Source organism: Daldinia vernicosa (assembly GCF_022497035.1).
Source record: "Daldinia vernicosa strain CBS 139.73 unplaced genomic scaffold F5Y00scaffold_68, whole genome shotgun sequence".
NCBI classification, from domain to species: domain Eukaryota; kingdom Fungi; phylum Ascomycota; class Sordariomycetes; order Xylariales; family Hypoxylaceae; genus Daldinia; species Daldinia vernicosa.
Window position 1 is genome coordinate 65792 of NW_025953984.1, and position 12638 is coordinate 78429.

Genomic DNA, 12638 nt, shown 5'->3' on the forward strand with positions numbered 1-12638 from the left:
ACTAGGAAAATAGCTCAACGAGTAATGCAAACGTATCAAATAACCCTCGTTATCTGGTCTATCTAAAGTCTGCGTGCTAAAACCGTCCCCCTCCGTCCGCAAAATGAAATTCTATTCCTCGTGAAGCACCGCGGAGTTAACAGCAGAACACCCCCGAACGATGCCCATGTCCAGTATCCGTCAAACCGCCCTACCATGCAGTCATTAAAATTCTTTTCTTTTGGTCCTCATCATGCACACATCATCTGATCGTCAAGGGACCGGTTCTATCTATCGTACCTTCGCTTAGAGGAAAGTACCCTTCGTCGACTCTACTACTGGGCTTCTTCGGTCTCAGCCTTGGGAGCCTCCGCATCGGTCATTTCCTCATCTTTCGTAGCTTCTCCCTTCTCTGCTTCAGCTGCTTTTCGAGCCTCCTCCTCGGCGGCCTTCTTGGCAGCAGCTTCAGCATCGAGCTTGGCTTGTAGGGCTTGACGGTCTGCTTCTACCTTGTCGAAGTAGCGTTGCGTAATAGGACCAGCCATGGCTCGGATCTCGTCCATCTTAGCGATGTAAACTGCCTTAGTAGCATCCTCGCCCTCTTCGTATAACCAGTCCTAGATAGAATTAGCTTCTGACATTAAAATCGAGGCAGGACTAAGGATAATATGCTTACCTCCAACTCTGTTAGCTTCGCCCTTAGCTTTTCCTTCTCCTCTTCGCTGGCAAAGTCGGCGTACTGGTCATCCAGCTTGTTACGCAGGTCGTAGATGTACGTCTCCAACTCGTTCTTCTTCTCTTCCGTGTCAGCAACAAGCTTGTCTTCCATAAGCATTTGCGCCTCCTTCTCCATCAATGCGTTCTTGGTGCTCTCGTCCAATGAGGTGGTGCCAGCAACAATAGGCAGATCACCCTTGCGAACTTGCTTCTTGACCTTTCGAGTCTTAGGCTTTTCATCTCCCTTCTTGGGATCGGTATCCATCGCCTATGATATGAGTTAGTTATTAATGTTTCATGAGAAGCATCATTTTACGCGCAAACATCCAATGCTGGGCCCGCTACGTAATAATGCGATATTACTTACGTCTGGATCTTTCTTATCTCCCTCATCCTTGACTTCCTCTTCAACCTCCTGTTCCTCAACATAGTATCCATTTTCTACGTTAAGAACACCATGGATGTTGACTCTGGCCTTGAGCTTGCAGATCATAAACTCGGTATTGGGATCAGCGTGGACACCCTTGACAGAGAACCGGCCGATGAACGGAGACATCTTTCCAGGGAGCAGCTCGGGGTTGGCATATCTGGCCTCGAGGTCGAACGGCTGCTTGCGGTAGAAGGTTAGGATTTTCGTCGAAGGAAGAACGTTACCCTTGTTAAAGACGGTAAGGCTCGTATCCTCATCCGGAATATCAACATCCTTCTCCCAAGAGAATTCGATAGGATAGTTAACGATATCCAGGACGGAGAAATCCCGGACCTTGAAGACCGGCGAGAGGATGGCGCAGCTGAAGGCGCAACCTCGAGCGACGGCTTCGTCCTGGTTAAGAGTGAATGAAAGTTGTTTTCCGAAGAATGACTGAATCCTCTCTTTGAGAGCAGGGACACGTGTGCAACCGCCAACTAGTTCGATCACGTCGATATCTTCCTTGTTGAGTTTGGCTTCTGCAAGGGCCTGCTCTAACGGTACCGTAGCTCGGTGCAGTAGCGGCTCCACCAACGCCTCAAACTCTTGTCGGGTAATCATAGTTGTTACATCAATATCGTTCATGAGCGACTCGATGTTCATAGGCGCTTGTTGGTTGGCAGAGAGGATCTTCTTCAACTTCTCGGCAGCAGCTTCGACGCGGACCATAGCCTTAGGGTTAGTGGTGATATCAATTTTGTATTTACCCTTGAACTCCTTGTGGAAATGGTTGACTAAGGCTAAGTTAAAGTCTCGTCCACCAAAATGACGGTCGTATGCGGTAGACTTGACACTCAGCTCGCCCTTCTTAAACTCGACAATCGAACAAGAATAGTCGGCATGGCCGATATCGACAAAGGCCACACGGCGAGGTTTCTCGTCGCCTGAAGGCAGGTCCAGCTTTGTGATACCGTAACCAAGAGCGGCAGCGGTGGTGTCGTTCATCACACGGAGGAGTTTGAGGCCAGCAATATCAGCCGCATCTAGAAGTGCTCTTCGCTGGGCGTCTGTGAACCAGGCAGGTGCACTTAAGACGAGGTCAGAAACAGGCAATTTCAGTTCGTTCTGTGCTGTCTGCTTGATCTTGCTTAAAAACATTGCCGTCAGCTGAGTAGCTGAAAACCTCTCTTTCTTGCCTAGGTACGATACTTCGGCACCAACTTGGCCGTTGACATCGACGAGAGGAGCCGAGACAAATTGCTGCTCGATCTGAACATCGGGATCATTGATACTTCGGCCGGCCAAGCGCTTAAGAGAGCTGACGGTGTTCTTTAGGTTGGAGATCTCTTGCGTCTTTGCAGGTTCACCGATGTATCGAGACTTGGGGCCAAATCCAACTAGGGAACTAGAAGGCGAATATGTTAGCAAGTAATGTATACGGAGCGGGGTGCGAGATGAGTGTTTAACTTACGGCGTAGCTCGATTTGAGACTTCGTTGGTGATCTAGATATATGGTTAGTTGTGTTTAGTAGTACTATACGGCGCATCTAGAGATATAATATATATATATCTAGAAGGATAAGGCCAGGCCGGTGGTTACTTACGACATCGACACCTCGATTTCTAGCAACTGCGATAACCGTGTTAAGAGTGCCGAAATCAACGCCTATAGTAATTAATGGTCAGCTGTCTCTTCACCCCTCATCATCATCATCATAGGGATATGCAGCACTAGGCTTGCAACCTACCGACTACGCTCATCTTGCTAGGATGTGCGGAACAAGACTGAGGGTAAACAAATAAAAATGATATTTGACTGCGGGGAGGTCAGGAAACGTCGCGAGCCGTTTACCTTGTACCGGATTAGAATTACGAGTAAATCTTTGACAATCGAGTACGAAATGATTTATCGAATTCGGCCTAGGTGTAAGAGGAGACAGAATCCAGAGTCCAGTGTGTGTTTATTTAATTTTTGAAATATTGTGTTTGTCCCAAAGGGAAAAAGATTCTACTAGAGGTAGGGGAAAAAAAAGCTGCCCGAAACTGCGAAGTGGGAGGTCGCGAAGGACTTTGAACTTTAGTGTTCCTAATACAACCCCTCACTTATCTTACCCCCTGGGGTCTATCGATTTTGTTTATCGCGAAAGTTCTGGACATTTCGACTTCCATCTATTGCTAACCGTCTGACCGCAAGGCTCTCTTGGCTTTTTTTTCTTTGTTCTTTTGTAACGCTACATCGAACCAGCCTTGCTTTATGTACCAAATAAATACATCCAGATGAAATGTTTATTCAATATTGGTGACTAACAAATATAAAATATTTATTTTATTCATAGATACCTAATTAATCACTTTCTTCCTTATATTCACTGAACTACCAAATATAGAACCTGCTATTGAATTAATTTAGTCTGATTATTGATTACGTCATTGTGACTTCCACGTGGTGTTCATTCCAGTTGGGTCTGCCACCTTCAACCACGCTCTTTCACAAAGAATCCCAAGAAAGGAGGTACTAGGTAAATACCTACTCATTTTCAACCGAATTCAGTTAGCACGTGTATATGTACACCCCCGGGATATACGATATACTTCACCCCGCCTTGAGTCCACCAACTCCCCCACCATGCCTTGATACTACCTATGTAATGCCAACCACGATGGTGGGGTTTTCACGTACTGACCGCTTTGCCGCCTTACCGACAAGACGCTTAACTCTTAGGTATACTTACTTAGGTACATATATTCCGGATTCTCATGATTCGTATGCTACGTGTACAGAAAACAGTACAGCTCATTTCATATAGAGACACCGGGTATTGATCATCATCGGTCGTTATCAGGATTATTAGCAGTAAAAAGGCCTCGACGAGATGGCTCGGAACTTTATGCGCTCACGTTTTTGGAAGATTTTTCCAGTATCCTCTTTACATTTTCCGCCGTCATCTCAAGCACCCATTGTGAGTTGATCAGGGAGTAACCTAGATAGATACCTGTACGTAAATATTCAGGTATTTGGCCAATACAATTTTGTATACATTGATACATGACTATAACCAAGGCCGACGTCAGAAAAAAAAATATTTTCTGACAAATTAGAACAAGTACAACTCCCATCTAGTGATTGGGTCATAATGTCCATATACTCCTAATCGCCTAAACTTTCATATGTTGTAAATGAACTCATAATATTCCATCTTCTCCCAGAGAACAGATACACAATCCAGATATCAGTAATTGTTTACGTGTATCTCTGATCGCTACGCCCTATCTCTATCTCAATCGACAGCTTTCTAATCCGCCCACGACGGCTCGATACTCCGGCAGACACTTTCGTAGTCCTTAAATCTCTGCTCGTCCAAAGCCAAGCCCGGGGTCGTCCAGAACATGGTCCAATTCATGCCGCCTAGCTTCAGAGAGCCCCTCGACCGCTCAAAATACCATTTGTTGACGGGGTTGTCTTTCCGGCTCCTCCAACAGACCCCGTTCGGAAAGCAGTCTCGAACCATAGCGTTGAAAATGATATCGCTAACCCCTCCAGCCCCCTGGCTCTTGCGGAGGACCGCAAACTTGTCTAGGTAAGGTACGAGCCGGCTTGGGACATCTGCTCCGGAGCCTTCTATTCCGGGAGGCTTCTCCCAAGTCAGTAGAGCGCCACCTTCATATTCCCCCGCAATGATTATACCGGCTAGATTTCCATGTATCCTCCTTAAATAACCCTCTACATCGAGTTTCCTACCGAAGGAATCTTCAATCAGGTTCACAAGCCGAGGCAGGTCTATACACGGATCTGTTAGGTTCAAGTTTCCCTGTCCCAGCTGTGGTGGTTTCCAAGGAGTAACTCGAGGGTCCGGGAATATGGTTAAGGGCACGCCGCGTTTAGCCAAGGTTGTCAACGAACCGATCTGAGCCATACCTGTCGAAGATGTAACGGGTCTAAAGCGTTCAGATGGCAATGACGAAGATTGGATCGGCTTGTCAGTCAGGAGACTGTGTATTAACGGATTCTGTCCCCGTCTCGTTCCGACAAGCGCCCAGTCAATGGCATTCTCCTCGGGGGAGTGTTCGTTTGCTACTTCCTGAGGAGTTGTGATAACTGCGGAGGAAGTTGGTGGCAGCAAGGACAAGACATTCTTGGCTAGCTCTGCATTCTCCAAGTGCTGCGAGCGAATCGAGCTCGAGACATTAGAGTTTGGAGATGTCGATGTTGTCAGATCATTTCGGACCTCCTGGAACTCATGCTCTAGGTTCAAAAACAGGTATCTTCCAGTAGCACGGTTCTTGGCGGGGATTCCTCCGAGTGGATCCAGGACGATGAGCCGATATACTTCGGCAGACCTTGATGTCTGTATTATCTTTGAGTCTTCGACCGGCTGACCAAGGAATTGAAGACCTGATAATTGCCTCGTCAAAGCCAAAATGGCATCGTTGGCGCTAACAGGCTTAACAGCGCAATCATCGGCGGTATATCCGAAAGAGGAGATGATAGGAATCACCTCCTCTTGCAACGCAGCCATCAGGTCGTGAGCATTCCCTACAAAAAGACCACGAGAAGTAAATGGCGAGGAATCTTCTTCCGGCATAGCTTCGATGGTAATTGGCGAATCAATAACCCGTGCCCCAGGTGCATCGTAGTTATCTATCGCCGTAGCAATTCGATTAGCTTGCACGGTAGCTGTTTGCCTTCGGTGGGCCTCGTTCTCTCCAGTGATGCCAGTTTCAACCACAACGATGCTAATTAATCCAAGCTTTCGGAGCTGACCAAGCGTCTTTCCTACGCCATCTAAAGTGGCATCGCTGACCTCCTGGGGAGCGCGGAACTTAACCAGGGCAACATATAGAGGCACCTGAATGGCAAGATCCAGTTCGGATTTTGGTCCATGAGCAGCATTCGTCTGTGCTGCAGCGGCCCCAATACCAGATGCTTTTCTGATGGTATCTATATCATTTGTCGGACGACTCTGAGCTGCACGCTGCTTGAATCCCGTCGCCCCTTTCTTTTCTAGTAGAGGCACAAATCTATTCATATATGCCTTAGCATCCCTTTTAGTTACTGAGGTCTCGAGGACCGATACGAAGAAGTCCTGAGATAATGTCAAAATAGTTCTAGAGTTAATAAATAATAAATAGAAAGATTTAATACCCTGTCGAGACTTTTCTTCTGTTTTTCCGATTTTGAAATTGAAGTATATGGAGAAGCAAATGTTATCGAGTGCCCACCAAAATTTGGGGGCGTGCTCGGCGCAGAGCGCAACGACAACAGATTTGAGCCATTGATTCTACCAAGGTCCGTGGTTGACGGCGTCTATTCACAGTTAGTTGGGACCTATTCAATATTCAATCATAAAATTATGGCATCTTTGAAACAAAACAGATTAAGCAAGAGATTGCGGATCCATTCGGTTCTCTTGAAAGTAGACCGCAGTCCGCAGAATACCAATAACTACAAGAAGACTATGTCACTCACATTCAAGTTTGAAATTGCCCTCTTCCAGGCCATGAGTCGCATTGTCATAGCGCACAGAGCATCTTGGACCGTCGAATGCTTGACGAGGGAACACGCTACCACCACATATCAAATCCCTCCAATTTCTTCAAGTACAGGCCAAGGAAACTGGATTTGCCTTGGAGAGTTTTCAAGTGCAGAGGGAAGGGGCTTGAACTTATTAAAGGTCTAAATTCCAGTGACGAGGGTTATTATTCAGACAAGAATACGATAACAATTGATAAGGCATGCACTAACAATGCCGGGTAAGTTAGGTACCTCTTTAGGTACCTGAAGAAGCAGGAAGAACCTGCAGTTCCAGTTACTTGACCGCTATCGGCTAGTTAAGAATTGATATTCTCATCCGATCGTCCCGTATATTTCTACTCCAAATCTTTCAAATTGCTGTCGTAGTCTGAGCCCCACTAGTTTTGACATCAAAAGTGAAGGTGATTTTTTTTTCCTTGCAAGTGACACCCACAGACCCATCGGGTTTCCTTTCTTGTCTTATACTCGTTACCTAGGTAGGAATTCTTTTCGCCGAATGAGAGGCCTCCCCGCCGTCGGGATAGTGTCATTTTTATGCAATTATCACGGCTGAGGAAATGGCTCAGTTCTCGCCGCTTGCAACACTGCATCAATACCCCGGATTTAACGATAACTGGTATCCATGCTCGCATTGGATTTTTTAGATCGCGGATGAGTTAACCCCTGATTGATTGCTTCAACCCTACGGAACTCCAATGTATAGCCCGATGTCGTATTGTAAAGATCTAGCTTAAGTAGAAACCGAGACGGTGGCAGTCAAGGATTCCAAATACTCGGTTTTTATTCAAGCTCCCGCCGTTAACATCTAAAACAGTCACATTTAAGAAGCAAGTATGGATCTTGATTACAAACTCTCGTTAGTCTTGTCTCGAGGAAGCCAAAAATGGGCCTGTGTCTCTGTTGTCCTCCATGCGAGAGTAATAAGGGAAGGCGGGTAGGTAGATGAGTAGCTAGGTTACCGGAGTGAATACGCATTCACTAAACACTACCCGCAAGAAAAGCTAGGTATCTTGTTAACCTTCCATATAAAAAGGCGAGGATGACTTAGTAATATAATGCAATATTTCGTGGGCGAGCTTTTCGAATTTTGACTACCTACCTAGTTCCATCCAAGCGGATCATGGGTAGAATATAAGTCAAATGGATAGTTATATCCTCAACCAGGTATTTACACTACTACCAAAGCTATCTATACTGTAATGAAGTATGGGCCATATGTTAGATATCTACTGAAAATGTGATAAATATTCGAGATTAAGCGGCGTAGTATTCGAGAGGTTATAACGCACCCCTAGTCGAGTAGAAAAGGGGCAAACTCACAGAGTGTTAGGAGATAATCGACCATGTAAACTCGTTATTCCTATGAACAAAGTCAAGATTATTCGAAAAATACCTATGAATCAGATAAGAATTAGGTCGACAATTCCAACCAGTTGTCATAGTCTTCGTACCGGACCGTGTGTTTGTTTACCAAACCGCCAACACGACAAAACGCTCAATCTTCCACGTAATCAAACGCTGCTTGGCACCTTGATGATAACAACTAACTGCGTCGCAATTCTTGTTTTCATAATACCCCTTTGCTTCGAAAATCTATTCCCCCATAGGATTTCAATCATGCTAACAATCGCCATAACCGCACTTGCTTTTACCAGCAGCTTCTTGCTGCCGTTTGCGTCTGGTGTACGCATTTTCCCGAATATCGATGGCTCCCTCTCGCTTCAAGATAGCTATGACTACATTATTGTTGGCGCAGGGATAGGTGGACTTGTCGTTGCGAATCGCCTATCGGAGAATGTGTCGGGTAATTTTTTCAAGGCATACAACTCGGTGAAAACGATCACAAGACTAACCTGCGTATGATAGTATCCGTACTGGTGGTCGAATCTGGAGAGCTGTATGTTTCTGGGTCTTTATTCACGTTTTATAGAGGCGCCTTATCCCTTAATCACTCTATCCTCCTTAACTAACCGCGCGTCCTGTTTAGTGATGATCGCGCCGAGGATATTTCGATACCCGGGAATATTGGACTTGAAGATCCACGTAGGTATGAGGTAAAGCTAGAAATGGCACCGCAGAAGTTCCTTGACGGAGAAACTCGAGTCTTTACTCAAGGAAAGGCTGTCGGCGGCAGCACGATAGTCAATGGTCTTGTCTGGACGAGAGGATCAGCGGCAGACTTCGACGCATGGGAACACCTTGGTAATCCTGGTTGGGGATGGATGGATCTTTTGCCGTACTTTCGGAAAGTGAGTTAAGATGTTCCATGATTTCTTTACCTGCCCCATACTACCTGTCTTCTCAAGTCGGAATAGATGAGCTCATGCGTAAAATGTGCAGTCCGAGAATTATTCAGTCCAGGTCGATAACAAGTCAACACGAGATATCCCTATAGCCGCCTATCCAGCTATCGGCAAGCATGGCCATGAGGGGCCAATCGAAGTTGGTTATCCAAACTATTTTTATAACCAATCTTGTATGTCGTAGCCTCACCTCGTCGGTTTTCATACTAATTAGGGGAAAACGTAGACAACTTCCTGAACGGCATCCAAAAGCTTGGGATACCCGCTAACGAAGACCCTAATAGCGGGAATGCTACGGGTGCCTGCATAGTCCCTAGTAGCATGACAGCGAAAAATCAATCTCGTTCCGATGCGCGCACCGCATACCTCGATCCCGTGTTGGAGCGTCCGAACCTACATCTCGTCACCAGTCACACCGTTACCCGTATCCTCCATGGTGAGGGTAGCGGAAGATTCTCTAACTCAACTTCTACCCATGGCGTTTCCGGCTTGAATATAACTGGTGTTGAGGTAAGCATCTGCATCGCCACTAGAACTACTCGTGAGGCCCGCACTAAACCCATATGGTATTGTAGTTTGCTACCAGCGAGACAACCGACAGAATCATATGCAAATGTAAGAAGGAGGTTATCCTCGCTGCTGGCTCCATTTTCTCGCCGGTTTTACTGCAGATTTCCGGCATTGGACCGGCAAATATTCTGAGGAATCTGGGAGTCGACGTCGCGGTGGATTTACCGGGAGTAGGACGCAACTTGCAGGATCATCCTACCCTAGAGCCTGTCTATGACTGTGAGTATCACACGCTTCTAGGACTTTATCTCATTTTCTAAACTATTAAGAAGATGCCGCACCGGACGTGTTTTCGGCATGGGATATTGTAGGAAGTATGCGGGATGTCGTCCGAGAGGAATACCTAGCCAACCGTACAGGTTCGTCTACTGGAGGTATCCTACTTCCAACAAGCGCTTACCCGTAATAGGACCCTGGACGGCCCCGATGGTAAATGCCATTGCCCTACCTGCTTTGAGTTGGATAACCAATCGTGTCCAAGAGGTGTTAGACGACGCGGCGAACGCAACAAGCAACCTGCCCTCTTCGTACGATACAACCCTTCGCACAGGATATGCCGCACAGCAAGCCGAGCTTTTATCCCTTCTCCCGCGAACTGATACGCCAGCGTATGAGGTAATGTCGACATCCTGGGGCCAACTGGCAATAAGCGCCATGAAGTCGTTCTCTCGAGGCACAGTCATGGCGAATTCGTCGTCTATATTTAAAAACTCTCCGCCCATTATTAATCCACGATTCTGTTCAAATCCCGTCGACTGCGAGCTTCTACTCTTCGGGCTTGAATTCAATGATCGCCTTATCCAGACACCGCCAATGGCTGCATTGAAGCCAGTGCCTCCGCCAGGCTTTGGCATCGAGGAAGCACGAAACAAGACAGCGCTCGACGAGACGATGCGGAGGAAGATTACTACCGGATTTCATCTAAGCGGCACAACCTCAATGTTACCATTGGCCTACGGCGGAGTAGTAGACCCGTCGCTCAGAGTATATGGTACGAGGAACTTGAGAGTCGTAGATGCGGGCGTTATACCACTGCTACCTGGCGCACATATCCAGGCCGCAATATACGCTATTGCTGAAAAGGTATGACTTATCCCACTCTATATGAGGCAATGAATAGGCAACAGTATTGACAATGATGAATAAACAGGCCGCGGATATTATCAAGGAGGAAAACTCGGGGGATCTTCCTGGCGCAAAGCTAGGGCCTGGGAAGTCCCCAGACCCACGACCGGCATCGCCTGAAAATTCTTCAAAATCGGGGTTTCTGCCGCTTCTTATGCCGGGTCATCGATACGACACCAGTCTGGACAATCGCAGGATTCGTTAAAGTATAAGATCCCAGAAGCTATCATGGTTCAGCTTAACTTCTTAAGTGCTATGGGGTCAGACATTGCCGCTTCCTATGCGGTTTTGATATTAGCAGGATTGGAAACCCTAATGTGTAATGTATAATGCTAAATAGTAGTTAATCCATTTGGAAGTATGACTTTGCTATGGCCCATATTGATATAAAGATTCGTGAGTTGACTAACAGAATGAACCTTTCACGGCGATGTCTCGTACATGTGGAAGCTGTTCCGACTGATTGATATTGGAGGCTCAAAGTTTACCTATGACGAAGGTCCTTATATGAGGTACCTACAAAGATGTACATGTACAGTACATACAGATTGACATAATTAGACAATGTGAAAATCGAGCAAGCATTATTTTAAGGACGAAAACTTTTTTATTATAACTTAAAAATTATAACTTTATTACGATTTTAAATTTAATATAAGTATATAAAAAAGGTAATATATTTAATTATACGATATATGTAAAAATTAAAAGGTTACGTGGCTATACCTCGTAATTATACATATAATTAATAAGATTTATAAAATAATTATCTTATAATAACATTTATATATAAATTTTAATTTTAATATAAAAAAACACCTTTTAATACCTTTTAATACCTTTAACGGCCTTTTCGAAAAGTATTTAATAACGGGTTATTACTTATAATAAATAATTATTTTATATTAAAAATTACACAATTTAATTAATACGTTTATTTTAATTTATAACATGCGATTTAATTAATTTATTAAAGTTATGTTATAATGTAATTAAGTTAAAAAAAACAATAAACATTAAATTATTTAATTGTTTTATACGTAATATTATAATATAAATAAAACCGGTAATAAATTTTTTTTTAAAAATATTTAATATAGTTTAATTATAAATAATCCTTTAAGTTTTATAAATTATAATAATAAAAATAATTATTAACGGAAATTAACTTCGTTAATAAAACTTATTATTAACTTTATACGAATAAATTAAGCGAAAAATAAAAACTATTATTTTACTTTATTTCGTATAAAAAAGTAAAGGTTTAATATAGCCGAAAAAAAAAACGAAAATAACGAAAAAAGGTAAAGTAAATAAATTAAAGCCTTTTAACCACGCGAAATTTTTAATAATGTTAACGAACCCGTTTATAAAGCTTTAACTTACTTAAATATTTTACATTAACATGTATTACGCGTTAATAATTACGGGTAATTAACATTCGAAATTACCGGTTAATTAAACATTAAATAATTTTTAACCCGAATTAATACCGATTACTTTAACGCTTTTCACCGGGTAATTAAATAATAATAAATAATTATAATTATATTTATTTATAACGTTATATTAAAGAAAAATCCGAAAAGCCATGTTAAAATAATTAACCTCGGTAAAACTTAAATTAACTTATATTTTAACGTTTAATAACTTTTATTTAAGTTAATTTACATAAAAATAGTAAATAATTTTTAAAATTTAATAAAAAATTTTTTAATTAAAGCCTTATTATTATATAATAATAAATAAATAAATCGTTTAATTAAAGTACTCGTATATTACATAATTAATTATATCTTTAAAACTAACGTTAATAAAATCTTAAATAAATAATAATCGGCCGTTAATAAAAAAAAATTGTTAAAAGTTATTTAATATAACCACATTTAAACCGCTTATAATTATATTTAAATTTATTATAATCTTTTTAAATTAAAAGTTAATTTAATAAAAAATCTTTAAATTAATTATAAACTTTTTATTAATAAAAACGTATCAAACA

At 43.0% G+C, this 12638-nt stretch overlaps 3 protein-coding genes across 3 annotated transcripts; 1 reads left to right on the forward strand and 2 right to left on the reverse strand.

Annotated features, from left to right (window-relative positions):
* Positions 1-22: 22 nt before the first annotated feature.
* On the reverse strand, positions 23-3423 carry F5Y00DRAFT_248061 (heat shock protein Hsp88). The gene is made up of 6 exons (XM_048009372.1): positions 2854-3423; positions 2710-2771; positions 2577-2608; positions 1064-2510; positions 656-964; positions 23-596 (listed from the first exon to the last, which is right to left on the reverse strand). The coding sequence occupies exons 1-6, from the start codon at positions 2864-2866 to the stop codon at positions 315-317; spliced, it is 2145 nt and encodes a 714-aa protein (XP_047860669.1). The 5' UTR covers positions 2867-3423; the 3' UTR covers positions 23-314.
* An 887-nt stretch (positions 3424-4310) lies between these two features.
* On the reverse strand, positions 4311-6418 carry F5Y00DRAFT_188355 (N-acetylglutamate synthase). The gene is made up of 2 exons (XM_048005121.1): positions 6249-6418; positions 4311-6189 (listed from the first exon to the last, which is right to left on the reverse strand). Exon 2 carries the CDS (start codon positions 6130-6132, stop codon positions 4399-4401), a length of 1734 nt encoding a protein of 577 aa, XP_047860670.1. The 5' UTR covers positions 6133-6189; positions 6249-6418; the 3' UTR covers positions 4311-4398.
* A 1837-nt stretch (positions 6419-8255) lies between these two features.
* F5Y00DRAFT_255789 (putative GMC oxidoreductase) lies at positions 8256-10600 on the forward strand (the record flags this gene model as incomplete). Its single annotated transcript, XM_048010325.1, has 8 exons — positions 8256-8442; positions 8505-8535; positions 8626-8887; positions 8979-9114; positions 9168-9451; positions 9562-9730; positions 9784-9870; positions 9921-10600. 8 exons carry the CDS (start codon positions 8256-8258, stop codon positions 10598-10600), a joined length of 1836 nt encoding a protein of 611 aa, XP_047860671.1.
* Positions 10601-12638: the final 2038 nt, after the last annotated feature.

Coding starts and splice junctions, on each gene's coding strand:
- F5Y00DRAFT_248061 (XM_048009372.1), bottom strand. Junction 2,609..2,709: donor GAAATCGAGGTGTCGATGTC/GTAAGTAACCAC, acceptor CCATATATCTAG/ATCACCAACGAAGTCTCAAA. Junction 2,511..2,576: donor GTCTCAAATCGAGCTACGCC/GTAAGTTAAACA, acceptor TTCGCCTTCTAG/TTCCCTAGTTGGATTTGGCC.
- F5Y00DRAFT_188355 (XM_048005121.1), bottom strand. CDS start 6,132: ATGAATAGATTTGTGCCTCTACTAGAAAAGAAAGGGGCGACGGGATTC.